Here is a 16,547-nt window from a genome sequence, read left to right on the forward strand (position 1 = left end):
GCCACCCACACACTCACTCACCCACACACTCACCCACACACTCACCCACACACTCACTGACCCACACACTCACTCACTCACCCACACACTCACCCACACACTCACTGACCCACACACTCACTCACTCACCCACACACTCACCCACACAGCCACCCACACACTCACCCACACACTCACCCACACACTCACCCACACACTCATCCACCCACTCACCCACAAACTCACCCACACACTCACTCACCCACTCACCCACCCACTCACCCACACACTCACCCACACACTCACCCACACACTCACCCACACACTCACCTTACCCACTCACTCACACACTCACCCACACACACACTCACAACATCACTCACCCACACACTCACCCACACACTCACCCACCCACTCACCCACACACTCACCCACACACTCACTCACTCACCCACACACTCACCCACACACTCACTGACCCACACACTCACTCACTCACCCACACACTCACCCACACACTCACCCACACACTCACCCACTCACTCACCCACACACTCACCCACACACTCACCCACCCACTCACCCACACACTCACCCACACACTCACTCACTCACCCACTCACCCACCCACTCACCCACACACTCACCCACACACTCACCCACACACTCACCTTACCCACTCACTCACACACTCACCCACACACACACTCACAACATCACTCACCCACACACTCACCCACACACTCACCCACCCACTCACCCACACACTCACCCACCCACTCACCCACACACTCACCCACACACTCACCCACACACTCACTCACTCACCCACACACTCACCCACACACTCACCCACACACTCACTCACTCACCCACACACTCACCCACACACTCACCCACCCACTCACCCACTCACTCACCCACACACTCACAGCATCACTCACCCACACACTCACCCACCCACTCACCCACACTCAACAACAACAACCGCCATTCGCCACTAAGTGGCGGTGACGTCACCACGACGCTTGTGCCAGGCCATGTGCACCTTGAGGCTACCACGTGAAGTGTCGAACGCCCGCTGGCAGGAGGTCACGGGGCAGACCCAGCAGGTACCAGGCGAGGTAGTCAACATCTCACCACAGGGAGAGAGAGAGACGCAGACTCCAAACATACAGCAGCAGCAGCAGCAGGCGTCGTCAGGGTCGGGATCGAACCCACGACCCTTCCAAAAACACACCAGCAGTGATCAGGTCAAATCATTTGCAGGTTCATTTTGGTTTTTATTCAGCATTGGGTGGTGTGTGTGTGTGTGCGTGTGTGCGTGTGTGTGCGCGTGTGTGTGTGCGTGTGTGTGTGTTCGGCCGGATCGAGGGGGCTAAGCGGGCGCGGCACGGGCTAGAGAAGAGATGGAGTGATGTGGTACAGGAGGACGTGGAGCTGAGTGGACTTGCCGATGACTGGTACCAGCGGTGTCAAGATCGGCCTCAGTGGAGGAGGCTCGTGAAGGACGCTACTGGGCAGTTGGAGGCAGTCGCCCTCCAACAACAACGGAGGGCGGAGGAGCGACGCTCACAACAACGAGCGGAGCGCCGGGTGGCTAAAGCACAGCAAGTTGGCACAGTAGGGGGCACAGGTGGTGCATCAGCCAGTCATCTCGGTCATCTCGGTCAGTCGACCCGTGGCACCTGCTGGGTCTGCCCCGTGACCTCCTGCCAGCGGGCGTTCGACACTTCACGTGGCCTCAAGGTGCACATGGCCTGGCACAAGCGTCGTGGTGACGTCACCGCCACTTAGTGGCGAATGGCGGTTGTTGTTGAGTGTGTACTGTGTGTGTGAGAGTGTTTGTGTGGTGTGTGTGTGTGAGTGTGTGTGAGAGTGTGTTTGTGGTGTGTGTGAGTGTGTGTGAGAGTGAGTGTGTGTGTGAGAGTGAGTGTGTGTGTGAGTATGTGAGTGTCTGTGTGTCTGTGAGTGTCTGTGTGAGTGTGTGTGAGTGAGTGTGTGTGAGTGTGTGTGTGAGTGTGTGTGGTGTGTGTGAGTGTGTGAGTGTGTGTCTGTGAGTGAGTGAGAGTGTGAGTGAGTGTCTGTGTGTGTGAGTATGTGAGTGGGTGTGTGTGAGTGAGTGTGTGTGTGAGTGAGCGTGGTGTGTGTGTGAGTGAGCGTGGTGTGTGTGTGAATGAGTGTGTGTCTGTGTGTGTGTCTGTGTGAGTGTGTGTGAGTGTCTGTGTGTGGTGTGTGTGTGTGTGAGTGAGCGTGGTGTGTGTGTGAGTGAGTGTGTGTCTGTGTGAGTGTGTCTGTGTGTGTGTCTGTGTGAGTGTGTGTGGTGTGTATGTGAGTGAGCGTGGTGTGTGTGTGAGTGAGTGTGTGTCTGTGTGAGTGTGTGTGAGTGTCTGTGTGTGGTGTGTGTGTGTGAGTGGGTGTGTCTCTAACGCTGTGTGGAAGCTTCCTGGTCTGTCCTTCCACACTCCCATCCCCCACGCTTGCGAAACGTGGCCCCCTTTAAATGCACATCTGTGCCCGGTTAGAAACATTCAGGCTGGACCTGCCTACGATCCATCCATCCTGGGTTTCACCTGCAGGCTGAAATGTGTGAGGAGCTCACGAATCCTTGAAAGATCTGGAGAAAGTCCCATCGGAGAGCTCCTCCGGCAGGCGAGGCTGCGTTGGCTGGGTCATGTAGCCCGCATGGCACAGCAAGTCACCGCATGGCAAGGCAGCTGCTGTTTGGCTGCATGGAGGGGGCTAAACGGGCGCGGCACGGGCTGGAGAAGAGATGGAGCTGATGGGTGAGTGGGTGGGTGAGTGGGTGGGTGAGTGAGTTGGTGGGAGGGTGAGTGGGTGAGTGAGTGAGTGGGTGGCTGAGTGGGTGGGTGAGTGAGTGAGTGGGTGAGTGAGTGAGTGGGAGGGTGAGTGAGTGGGTGAGTGAGTTGGTGGCTGAGTTGGTGGGTGAGTGAGTGGGAGGGTGAGTGAGTGGGTGAGTGAGTGGGTGGGTGAGTGAGTTAGTGGGTGAGTAAGTGGGTGAGTGAGTGGGTGGGTGGGTGAGTGAGTTGGTGAGTGAGTGTGTGAGTGAGCGAGCGAGTGTGTGAGTGAGTTAGTGAGTCGGTGAGTGAGTGAGTCGGTGAGTGAGCGATTGGGTGGTTGAGTGAGTGAGTGGGTGAGTGAGCAGGTGAGTGAGCGGGTGAGTGAGTGAGTGGGTGAATGAGTCGGTGAGTGAGTGGGTGAGTGAGTGAGCGAGTGTGTGAGTGGGTGAGTGAGTGAGTGAGTGGGTGAGTGAGTCGGTGAGTGGGTGAGTGAGTGGGTGAGTGAGTGGGTGGCTGAGTGAGTGAGTCGGTGAGTGAGTGTGTGAGTGAGTGAGTGTGTGAGTGAGTCGGTGAGTGAGTGTGTGAGTGAGCCAGTGTGTGAGTGAGTTAGTGAGTCGGTGAGTGAGTGAGTCGGTGAGTGAGCGATTGGGTGGCTGAGTGGGTGAGTGGGTGAGTGAGCAGGTGAATGAGCGGGTGAGTGAGTGGGTGAGTGAGTCGGTGAGTGGGTGAGTGAGTGAGCGAGTGTGTGAGTGGGTGAGTGAGTGAGTGGGTGAGTGAGTCGGTGAGTGGGTGCGTGAGTGGGTGCGTGAGTGGGTGAGTGAGTGGGTGAGCGAGTGTGTGAGCGAGTGAGTGGGTGAGTGAGTCGGTGAGTGAGTGAGTGGGTGAGTGAGTGAGTGGGTGAGTAAGTGGGTGAGTGGGTGGGTGAGTGAGTGGGTGAGTGTGCGAGTGGGTGAGTGAGTGAGTGGTTGAGTGCCAGGCTAGGTGCACTGTGAGAGCGACGGTCACAACAACGAGCAGAGCGCCGGGCAGATAAAACGCAGCAAGTTGGTACAGGAGGGGGCACATGGCAGCTGCAGGGTCTGTCACGTGACCTCCTCCTCATGCACCTAGCCTGGCACAGCAGCACAACCCATGGCACCTGCAGGGTCTGTCAGGTGACCTCCTCCTCGTGCACCTAGCCTGGCACAGCAGTACAACCCATGGCACCTGCAGGGTCTGTCACGTGACCTCCTCCTCGTGCACCTAGCCTGGCACAGCAGTACAACCCATGGCACCTGCAGGGTCTGTCACGTGACCACCTCCTCGTGCACCTAGCCTGGCACAAGCGCCGTGGTGACGTCACCGCCTCTGAGTGTTGCTCTCCCCTGGGTCGACTCAGCCTTAAAAAAAACCGAGTAGATTGTTGTCGTCTGGTGGTGGTTGATGGACACTGCTGCTGCTATTAGCAGCACTTGCCCCTGCAGCCCAGCTGGAGGCTACCCAGGGGACCTTTAACTTTGTTGTGTGCTTCAGAGAGTCACGGCCACACCCTGGATGTTGTGAAACGTCACTGTACCACCACTGTACCATCACCACTACTGTACCACCACTACTACTGTACCACCACTACTGTACCACCACTGTACCATCACCACCACTGTACCACCACTGTACCATCACCACCACCACTGTCCCATCATCACCATCATCACAACCACTGTACCATCACAACAAACACCACCATCACCACCACCATCACAAACACCACCATCACCACCATCACAACCACCACCACCATCATCACCACCACCACAACCATCATCACCACCACCACAACCATCATCACCACCATCACAAACACCATCACAAACACCATCACCACCATCACAAACAACCACCATCATCACCACCATCACAAACAACCACCATCATCACCACCATCACAAACACCACCACCATCACAAACACCATCACAAACACCATCACCACCATCACAAACAACCACCATCATCACCACCATCACAAACACCACCACCATCACAAACACCACCATCACCACCATCACAAACACCACCACCATCACAAACACCACCACCATCACAAACACCACCACCATCACAAACACCATCACAAACACCACCATCACCACCATCACAAACAACCACCATCATCACCACCATCACAAACACCACCACCATCACAAACACCATCACAAACACCATCACCACCATCACAAACAACTACCATCATCACCACCATCACAAACACCACCACCATCACAAACACCATCACAAACACCATCACCACCATCACAAACAACCACCATCATCACCACCATCACAAACACCACCACCATCACAAACACCATCACAAACACCACCATCACCACCATCACAAACAACTACCATCATCACCACCATCACAAACACCACCACCATCACAAACACCATCACAAACACCATCACCACCATCACAAACAACCACCATCACCATCATCACAAACACCACCACCATCACAAACACCATCACAAACACCATCACCACCATCACAAACAACCACCATCACCACCATCACAAACACCACCACCATCACAAACACCATCACAAACACCACCATCACCACCATCACAAACAACCACCATCATCACCACCATCACAAACACCACCACCATCACAAACACCATCACAAACACCACCATCACCACCATCACAAACAACCACCATCATCACCACCATCACAAACACCACCACCATCACAAACACCATCACAAACACCATCACCACCATCACAAACAACTACCATCATCACCACCATCACAAACACCACCACCATCACAAACACCATCACAAACACCATCACCACCATCACAAACAACCACCATCATCACCACCATCACAAACACCACCACCATCACAAACACCATCACAAACACCACCATCACCACCATCACAAACAACCACCATCATCACCACCATCACAAACACCACCACCATCACAAACACCATCACAAACACCATCACCACCATCACAAACAACTACCATCATCACCACCATCACAAACACCACCACCATCACAAACACCATCACAAACACCATCACCACCATCACAAACAACTACCATCATCACCACCATCACAAACACCACCACCATCACAAACACCATCACAAACAACCACCATCACAAACACCACCATCACCACCATCACAAACAACCACCATCATCACCACCATCACAAACACCACCACCATCACAAACACCATCACAAACACCACCATCACCACCATCACAAACAACCACCATCATCACCGCCATCACTACGAGTACACTCCGTACTACTCTGGGTGAGTGTGTGTGTGAGTGTGTTAGTGAGTGTGTTGGTGTGTGTTGGTGTGTGTGTTGGTGAGTGTGTTAGTGTGTGTTGGTGTGTGTGTTGGTGAGTGTGTTAGTGAGTGTTAGTGTGTGTCTGAGTGTGTGTGTTAGTGAGTGTGTTGGTGAGTGTTAGTGTGTGTTGGTGTGTGTGTTAGTGAGTGTGTTGGTGTGTGTGTTGGTGTGTGTGTTGGTGTGTGTGTTGGTGTGTGTGTTGGTGTGTGTGTTGGTGAGTGTGTTAGTGAGTGTTAGTGTGTGTCTGAGTGTGTGTGTTAGTGAGTGTGTTAGTGAGTGTTAGTGTGTGTGAGTGTGTGTTTGCGTGTATAAGTGTGTTAGTGTGTGAGTGAATGCTTGAGTGTGCGTGTGTGTAAGTGCGTGTGTGTAAGTGCGTGTGTGTAAGTGCGTGTGTGTAAGTGCGTGTGTGTAAGTGCTTGTGTGTAAGTGCGTGTGTGTAAGTGCGTGTGTGTAAGTGCGTGTGTGTAAGTGCGTGTGTGTAAGTGCGTGTGTGTAAGTGCGTGTGTGTAAGTGCGTGTGTGTAAGTGCGTGTGTGTAAGTGCGTGTGTGTAAGTGCGTGTGTGTAAGTGCGTGTGTGTAAGTGCGTGTGTGTAAGTGCGTGTGTGTAAGTGCGTGTGTGTAAGTGCGTGTGTGTAAGTGCGTGTGTGTAAGTGCGTGTGTGTAAGTGCGTGTGTGTAAGTGCGTGTGTGTAAGTGCGTGTGTGTAAGTGCGTGTGTGTAAGTGCGTGTGTGTAAGTGCGTGTGTGTAAGTGCTTGTGTGTAAGTGCGTGTGTGTAAGTGCGTGTGTGTAAGTGCGTGTGTGTAAGTGCGTGTGTGTAAGTGCGTGTGTGTAAGTGCGTGTGTGCAAGTGCGTGTGTGTAAGTGCGTGTGTGTATCGGCAAAAAACAACCCCCTACCTCCCCGTAGTGCCGGACGGGCAACGTTATCGTGGGCAGTGCTGTGGGGGGGAGGGCCAATTCCGATTGACCTCTCCCCTCATGGCGTCTGTGACCACCACAGTGGCTAAACGGGGGCACTGGACGGGTGCGAGGGGCTGGTAACCCCTCCACCTTCAATAAATTACCACTAAACCAGGTGAAAAATATCTAAATAATAATCATACATGCCGGGTCCAAGCAAGAACATCTGCTGGACTACATAGTGACGGACCAGCAGATGCGAGCCCATGTCCTTGACACCAGGACCTACCGTGGAGCTGATCTGCCCTCTGACCATCGACTTGTCACCTGTAAGATGCGCCTGCCATTCTTCCACTCCGGTGGTGGGTGTACACCCAGGACCCCATTCCAACCTAAAGTGGCCTGGTCTCAGCTGATGGAAGTTGCAAATTAGAATTTCATCATTGCTTGCGGCTGGGGTTGGCATCGTCCCCCACTCCTGATGTCGAGGGTAAATGGGCGAGGTTTAGGACTGTGACTCATGCAGCTACAATGGCTGCTTTGGGTACGTGGTCCAGACCTCCTCAGAAACCCTGGCTGACAGAGGAGGTGTTCAAGCTGGCTGAGAAAAAGCGACAGGCCCACTCTCATCGGCTACAGCATCCAACGTGGGAGAATGAGGAGGCTTACCGCAGCCTTCGCTCGGAGGTTCGGAGAGCCGTGAGGCGCTGCAAGGATGGGTGGTGGTGAGCGGGTTGCTGAGGAGATGGAGTCTGCCTCAGTGGCCCGTGATCACAAATCACTATTTAACTCCATCAAAAAGGTAGCCTGCAGCGCCACACCTATGACCATCATTAGGGGAAAGAACGGTGATCCAATCTCCGACCCCCAGGAACAGGTTTTGCAGATTTGCTGAGCATTTCTGTGAGGTCCTCGGGGAGGGGAAATCCGTCAGCCTGGAAAACATCACGGGACAAATTGAGGATAACCCTGCTGAGGCTGCGGTGCCTCAAATATTGGAGGAAGAAGTCAACCCCTGTGAGTGGCTGGCTGAGGTGCCATCTGTTGAAGTACTGAAGGCGATCCAGAGTTTGAGGCAGAGATGATCTCCCAAGCGAAATGCTGAGGGAGGGTGGCGTTTGTACGCAGACTGCCCTATATGACATCATAACAACAGTTTGGACCACTGGGCGGGTTCCGCAGGATTGGAAGGATGCCCTGGTGGTCCCCCTCTTTAAGAAGGGGGACCGCACAGACTGTAACAACTACAGGGGCATCTCGCTCCTTAGTGTGTCAGGAAAGGTCCTGGCAAGGATTATTCAACATCGCCTTGCTAAGCACGCTGAGGAAATGCTTGCGGAGCCCCAATGCGGTTTCAGGAAAGGGCGTCCTGCACAGATGCCATATTTTCTGTCCGTCTGCTACAGCAGAGGTATAGGGAATTCCAACAAGACCTACATCTCTGCTTCATTGACCTGGTCAAGGCCTATGATACCATCAGTAGGCCTGGGCTCTGGGTTGTTCTTCGTGCTTTCAGAGTCCTTGACCCTCTGCTCACGCTCATTAAGGACCTTCATGATGGTGAGCGGGCCCGGGTAAAACTACGTGGCCGGGAGTCGGAGCCATTCCCTGTACACCTTGGGGTGCGATATGGATGTCGTCTGGCACCAACATTATTTCACATCTATTTCAACCACGTAGTTTGTGAAGCCTTCAGTAGCTGTACCGGAGGAATTTCCATCTGGTACAGATACAGTGGGAGGCTGATCGATGCCCGGGTGCGGTCAAGGGATGGCTCCCTATTGGTCAACCACGTTATGTATGCCGACAACCTGGTAATTGTAGCCCACTCAGAGGAGGAGTTTGAGGCGCTGCTGCTGAAACTGGAGTGTGCCACTAAGAGGTGGGGCCTTACCATCAGCCCCACCAAAACGAAGCATATGCCTGGGTATTTTGTACCATCGAATACTCCACCCACACAACTCCCAATCAGTGATGGGGCAGTAGTGGAGAGAGTGGAGAGTTTCCCATACCTGGGCAGTGTGCTCATGACCGGCTCTGGTTTAACAGCAGAGGTCTCGCTCCGAATCAGTCGAGCGGCATTATCTTTTCATCGGTTGCGTAACGCTGTGTGGAAGCTACCTGGTCTGTCGCTCCGCACAAAGCTTCGGGTCTTCTCGGCCACAGTCATTCCCTCCCTTCTCTACCCTTGCGAAACATGGACCCCCCTAATGGAACATCTTCGCCGGTTGGAAACATTTAGGCTGGCCTGCCTACGATCAATCCTGGGTTTAACCAGGCTGGAATGTGTGAGGAGCTCACAAATCCTCGAAAGATCTGGGCAAAGTCCCATCAGTGAGCACCTCCGGTAGGCAAGGCAGCATTGGCTGGACTATGTAGCCCGCATGCCAAATCACCGCATGCCCAAACAGCTTTTGTTCAGCCGGATCGAGGGGGCTAAACGGGCGCGGCATGGGCTAGAGAAGAGATGGAGTGATGTGGTACAGGAGGACGTGGAGCTGAGTGGACTTGCCGATGACTGGTACCAGCGGTGTCAAGATCGGCCTCTGTGGAGGAGGCTCGTGAAGGACGCTACTGGGCAGTTGGAGGTAGTCGCCCTCCAACAATAACGGAGGGCGGAGGAGCGACGCTCACAACAACAAGCGGTGCACCGGGTGGCTAAAGCACAGCAAGTTGGCACAGTATGGGGCACAGGTGGTGCATCAGCCAGTCATCTCGGTCATCTCAGTCAGTCAACCCGTGGCACCTGCTGGGTCTGCCCCGTGACCTCCTGCCAGCGGGCGTTCGACACTTCACGTGGCCTCAAGGTGCACATGGCCTGGCACAAGCATCGTGGTGACGTCACCGCCACTTAGTGGCGAATGGCGGTTGTGTTAGTGTGTGAGTCTGTTCACGTTCATTTATTAGGCATAGCCCTGTGAGCCATTCGGCTCTTGAATCGGGTGCAACCGCAACAAACAAAAAACATGAACAAAAAAACATCTTAAACTGAATATGTGACTAAGTGCAAACAGAAAATCCAAGAAAAGACAGCTAAATATTGCAGAAAAAACACCGTACACCAACGATGTGTGCAAAAATCCCAGTGGGAAGCAAGTCAAACAACAACAACTTGACCCAAACGCCTCGTCCAATGATAACGGGCCGACGTTTTGGGCCAACGCCCCTTCTCCAGGACGGCTCCCGAACGAGTCCGCGAATCGAACTCCGTCTCCGCTCCGCCGCTCCCTCGGCCCTGGACGTGGGGGAGGGGGCCGCTCTAGTGTCGTCACCCGCGGCCGAGCCGATGACGCTCGGGGACAAGCGCCGTCTCTGCGTTCTGCCGCTGCTGCTGCTGCTGCTTATCTTCTACGGCCCGGGGCAGCAGCAGCCGCTCGCTCCGTGGGGGGCCGTGGAACCACCCGGTTCGTTAGGAGCCGGCGGTGGCAGCGGCGATGTCGTCGACTGTGAGGCCTCGGCAAGCGACGGGGAGACTTGGCCACCGCCCGAGCTGTTGGCCTCCGTTCGGTGAGTGGCTGATTCGCTGTCTTACACCTCAGCCGGGACTGTGATTGGCCCGCGACCGGACTGTGATCAGACTGTGATTGACCCGCGACTGGACTGTGATTGACCCGCGACCGGACTGTGATCAGACTGTGATTGGCCTGTGACTGGACTGTGATTGACCCGCGACCGGACTGTGATCAGACTGTGATTGGCCTGCGACCGGACTGTGATTGGTCCGCGACCAGACTGTGATCAGACTGTGATTGGCCCGCGACCGGAATGTGATCAGACTGTGATTGACCCGCGACTGGACTGTGATTGATCCGCGACCGGACTGTGATCAGACTGTGATTGACCTGCGACTGGACTGTGATTGACCCGCGACCGGTCTGTGATCAGACTGTGATTGGCCTGCGACTGGACTGTGATTGACCCGCGACCGGACTGTGATCAGACTGTGATTGGCCTGCGACTGGACTGTGATTGGTCCGCGACCGGACTGTGATCAGACTGTGATTGGCCTGCGACTGGACTGTGATTGACCCGCGACCGGACTGTGATCAGACTGTGATTGGCCTGCGACTGGACTGTGATTGGTCCGCGACCGGACTGTGATCAGACTGTGATTGGCCTGCGACTGGACTGTGATTGACCCGCGACCGGACTGTGATCAGACTGTGATTGGCCTGCGACTGGACTGTGATTGACCCGCGACCGGACTGTGATCAGACTGTGATTGGCCTGCGACTGGACTGTGATTGGTCCGCGACCGGACTGTGATCAGACTGTGATTGGCCTGCGACTGGACTGTGATTGACCCGCGACCTGACTGTGATCAGACTGTGATTGGCCTGCGACTGGACTGTGATTGACCCGCGACCTGACTGTGATCAGACTGTGATTGGCCTGCGACCGGACTGTGATCAGACTGTGATTGGCCTGCGACCGGACTGTGATCAGACTGTGATTGACCCGCGACTGGACTGTGATTGACCCGTGACCGGACTGTGATCAGACTGTGATTGACCCGCGACTGGACTGTGATTGACCCGTGACCGGACTGTGATCAGACTGTGATTGACCCGCGACTGAACTGTGATTGACCCGTGACTGGACTGTGATTTGACTGGTTATCAGATCGTGATCGGGCCACGGCCGACCTGCACACAACCTGCCTGAACCGACTCGCCGAACACTCTCGCCCCCCCCCCTCCCCGCACCGCACGGTACGAACAGACGATCTGGCCAAGCGGAGCGGCTCCTGGTGGCCTGGACGCGCGACTGCTCCGCCTTCAGACGCGCGCGGCGCTACGCTGACGCCCCTCTGAGCCGCGAGGAGGCGTCCTTCCCCATCGCCTACTCCGTCGTCGCCCACCACCGCGTGGACATGCTGGAGAGGCTGCTGCGTGCCGTCTACGCACCACAGAACCTCTACTGCCTCCACGTGGACGCCAAGTCCCCCCGCGTCTTCCTGACGGCTGCCCGCGCCCTCGCCGCCTGCTTCCCCAACGTGTTCGTGGCCCGCCGGCTAGAGGCGGTGGTCTACGCCTCGTGGTCGCGCGTGCAGGCCGACCTCAACTGCATGCGCGAGCTGGCCGAGCGAGCCGGCGAGCGCCCCTGGAGGTATTTCATCAACCTCTGCGGCCTCGACTTCCCCATCAAGACCAACCTGGAGATCGTGCGGGCGCTGGGCGGCTTGCACGGCGCCAACAGCGTGGAGTCGACGCGGCCCAGCCAGTTCAAGGCGGCGCGCTGGCGGACGCGGCACGCCGTCGTGTGGAACCGCGTGTTCGACCTTCGCCTCGCCAAGGCCCCGCCGCCCATCGCCACGCCTGTATTCGCAGGCGGGGCCTACATCGCCGTGACGCGGGCCTTCGTGGAGTACGTGCTCAGCGACCCGGCGGCCCGGGCCTTCTCCGAGTGGTCGAAGGACACGTACAGCCCGGACGAGCACCTGTGGGCCACGCTCCAGCGGATGCCCGGGGTGCCGGGAGCGACGCCCGTCGACCAGAAGTACGACGTGACGGACTTGCAGGCCCTGGCTCACCTGGTCAGGTGGCAGTCGATGGAGGGGGACGTCCTGCAAGGAGCTGCCTACCCGCCTTGCAGGTGAGGGTCAGGGTTGGTCAAGACTAACACTAGCACTAGCCCCCTGCCATAACCTAACCCTACCCTAACCTTACCCTAACCTTAACCCTAACCTGCTTACCCGCCTTGCAGGTGAGGATCAGGGTTGGCCAAGACTAACCATATCCATAGCCCCCTGCCATAACCTAACCTTAATCCTACCCTAACCTTACCCTAACCCTAACCCTGCCCTACCATAACCTTAACCCTACCCTAACCATATACTAACCCTACCCTAACTCTACTCTAACCATACCCCTACCCTACCCTACCCTAACTCTACTCTAACCATACCCCTACCCTACCCTACCCTAACCGTATCCTACCCCTACCCTACCCCTACGCTAGTGTGTGGTAGTGGGGGGCTCTCCGCCTCCGACCATAACAACGTCAACTACAGGCAACCCCTACGCGGTTTAACCCCCCTGCCCCCCCCTGCCCCCCCCAATAGGGGCGTGCACGTGCGCGGGATCTGCATCAACGCGGCTGGGGACGTGCCGTGGGTGCTGCGCCAGCCGCAGCTGTTCGTCAACAAGGTGGACACGTGGCTGGACAAGGGGGCGGCCGTGCGCTGCCTCGAGCGAAACCTCCGGCGGAGGGAGCTCGCGCAGACGCAGCGGCGCGGGGCGACGGAGTAGGCCTCTTCGTGGTTCTGTCGGTAAAGTCGTCGCGTAGAAGGGAAATAATAAAATAATAAAAATAAAACATAATAAGATACAATTCTCACGACGTTTCGGCCACAACGCAAGCAGCCGTCCTCAGGTGAAGAACAGGTCTGTCGGAAAGACAGCGTCTGAATGACACACCACCAAGCTTGGCAGCGTATATTTAAGCTGCTGGGTTGGAGGGGGGAAGAGCGCCTTGACAAAGGAATTTGCATATCAATAGAGGAATTTAGCATATTTATGGGAAATGCAGATCTGGGATTAGTACTACTTGTGGAATGCGTGGGGGGGGGGGGTTTCAAAGTCATATTTATGCCCCGTGCATGATGCAGGATTAGCAGCATCAAAGGGAGGGGGTAGGGTTAGTAGGCCTGTCCGTGGGGGTGTGTGTATGCCCATATATGGAAGAAAGTGGGAGTGGCGTTGCCCATATATGTAAGTGGGTGTGTCTATGCCCGTATATGGACTAAAGTGGGTGTGTCTATGCCCGTATATGGAAGCGGGTGTGTCTATGCCTGTATAAGGAAGTGGGTGTGTCTACGCCGATATATTTGGACGCTGCTATAATTGTCAACGACGACGATGATGATGATGAGCCGCTTGGTTGAGTTGCTATCAGTCCTTGCCAGTACCAACATATACTAACAGGGGTTTTTGCCCTTTTTTTTCTGGCAACACAACTGACACTTTTTGCAAGGAATCATGCTTACATTAACCACGATACTTGCAGTCAAATGCAAACAAAAAACACAGCTCTGATCATTTATGCATTGTCTTTGAAACTGATTGGTGCACACCAGAGACATCTTTCTTTAGAGCCTAAAGCAAGTATTGTGGTTAATGTAGTAAGCATGCTTCCTTGCAAAAGGTGTCAGTTTTGTTGCCAGAAAAAAGGGGAAGACCCCTATTAGTAGATGTTGGTTCTGGCAAAGGAGGTCCCATGATGTGGCTGCTCGCCCCGAGCTCTCATTACTCTGGTGGTGCGTTGTCTTTGAACTGTGTGCGCCTTTTGGCGTCATCTGGTCGAACACCAATATGAGACTAGGCTCTAAAGAAAGCTGTCTCTGGTGTGGACCAATCAGTTTCAAGGACAATGCATAAATGATCAGTGTGCCTTACCTGCTAAAATAAACCAAACAATGTTGATGTAAAATTTCGATGTAAAGCTTCTTTCGTGACTGCAGCAGGGATTCATCTTCTTAGTTCTTTCGGTAAAGTCGTCACGTAGAAGGGAAATAATAAAATAATAAAAATAAAACATAATAAGATACAATTCTCACGACGTTTCGGCCGCAACGCAAGCAGCCGTCCTCAGGTGAAGAACAGGTCTGTCGGAAAGACAGCGTCTGAATGAAACACCACCAAGCTTGGCAGCGTATATTTAAGCTGCTGGGTTAGAGGGGGAAGAGCGCCTTGACAAAAGTATTTGCATAGCAAGAGGAATTTAGCATAAATATGCAAATTCCTTTGTCAAGGCGCCCTTCCCCATCGAACCCAGCTTAAATATCTACCGGTCATCTCAGTCAGCCAAGGTGCACCTGGCCTGACACGTGACGTCACTTAGTGGCGAGCGAGTCGATGTGAGTGTGAGGAGCGGTGGTGCAGCGGTAAGCCCGCTCAACGCGAGCGATAGCGATGAACCGAAGCGGTTATGGGCCTCCCCTAGGTCGTGGCAGCCTTAAATGAGTACTGGGTGTGAACATCACCACTAGTGAGACAAATGTGGCCGGGCGTGGTGCGGGCCACCCACCCTCTCGTGGCAGGACCCTCTTGAAAAGGAGTCTTGAGGACTCGGCAACATCACCATCACAACCCCGCACATCCGATGCGATGAGCGCCGTTGGCTCCGTGTGGCGCGAAATAAGTTGAACGCAGGTTCAGGCAGTCGCGATCATCTGGACCCAAGGCCACTTTAATTCGTGAAAGATGAAATTAAATTAATAATAAAATTTAAATTAAATACCTGGCAACGTTTACCGCGAGAAATCGGAGTGGTATTCCGGATCACGTCATCATCATCATCTACATGGTAAACATCAACATCATCTACATGGTCAACATCATCATCATCTACATGGTCAACATCAACATCATCTACATGGTCAACATCAACATCATCTACATGGTCAACATCATCATCATCTATATGGTCAACATCAACATCATCTACATGGTAAACATCAACATCATCTACATGGTAAACATCAACATCATCTACATGGTCAACATCATCATCATCTACATGGTCAACATCAACATCATCTACATGGTCAACATCAACATCATCTACATGGTCAACATCAACATCATCTACATGGTCAACATCAACATCATCTACATGGTCAACATCAACATCATCTACATGGTAAACATCAACATCATCTACATGGTCAACATCATCATCATCTACATGGTCAACATCAACATCATCTACATGGTCAACATCAACATCATCTACATGGTCAACATCATCATCATCTATATGGTCAACATCAACATCATCTACATGGTAAACATCAACATCATCTACATGGTAAACATCAACATCATCTACATGGTCAACATCATCATCATCTACATGGTCAACATCAACATCATCTACATGGTCAACATCAACATCATCTACATGGTCAACATCATCATCATCTATATGGTCAACATCAACATCATCTACATGGTAAACATCAACATCATCTACATGGTAAACATCAACATCATCTACATGGTCAACATCAACATCATCTACATGGTAAACATCAACATCATCTACATGGTCAACATCAACATCATCTACTTGGTCAACATCAACATCATCTACATGGTCAACATCAACATCATCTACATGGTCAACATCAACATCATCTACATGGTCAACATCATCATCATCTACATGGTCAACATCATCATCATCTATATGGTCAACATCAACATCATCTACATGGTAAACATCAACATCATCTACATGGTAAACATCAACATCATCTACATGGTCAACATCATCATCATCTACATGGTCAACATCAACATCATCTACATGGTCAACATCATCATCATCTACATGGTCAACATCAACATCATCTACTTGGTCAACATCAACATCATCTACATGGTCAACATCAACATCATCTACATGGTCAACATCAACATCATCTACATGGTCAACATCAACATCATCTACATGGTCAACATCAACATCATCTACATGGTAAACATCAACATCATCTACATG

General features: G+C 53.4%; 1 protein-coding gene across 1 annotated transcript; it reads left to right on the forward strand.

Moving 5' to 3' along the window:
* Positions 1-2,452: 2,452 nt before the first annotated feature.
* LOC144953131 (beta-1,3-galactosyl-O-glycosyl-glycoprotein beta-1,6-N-acetylglucosaminyltransferase-like) lies at positions 2,453-14,679 on the forward strand. The gene is made up of 4 exons (XM_078883689.1): positions 2,453-2,765; positions 10,216-10,547; positions 11,763-12,635; positions 13,105-14,679. The coding sequence occupies exons 2-4, from the start codon at positions 10,327-10,329 to the stop codon at positions 13,289-13,291; spliced, it is 1,281 nt and encodes a 426-aa protein (XP_078739815.1). The 5' UTR covers positions 2,453-2,765; positions 10,216-10,326; the 3' UTR covers positions 13,292-14,679.
* Positions 14,680-16,547: the final 1,868 nt, after the last annotated feature.

The sequence above is a fragment of the Lampetra fluviatilis genome, chromosome 72 (genome assembly GCF_964198595.1).
Source record: "Lampetra fluviatilis chromosome 72, kcLamFluv1.1, whole genome shotgun sequence".
Classification (NCBI taxonomy): domain Eukaryota; kingdom Metazoa; phylum Chordata; class Hyperoartia; order Petromyzontiformes; family Petromyzontidae; genus Lampetra; species Lampetra fluviatilis.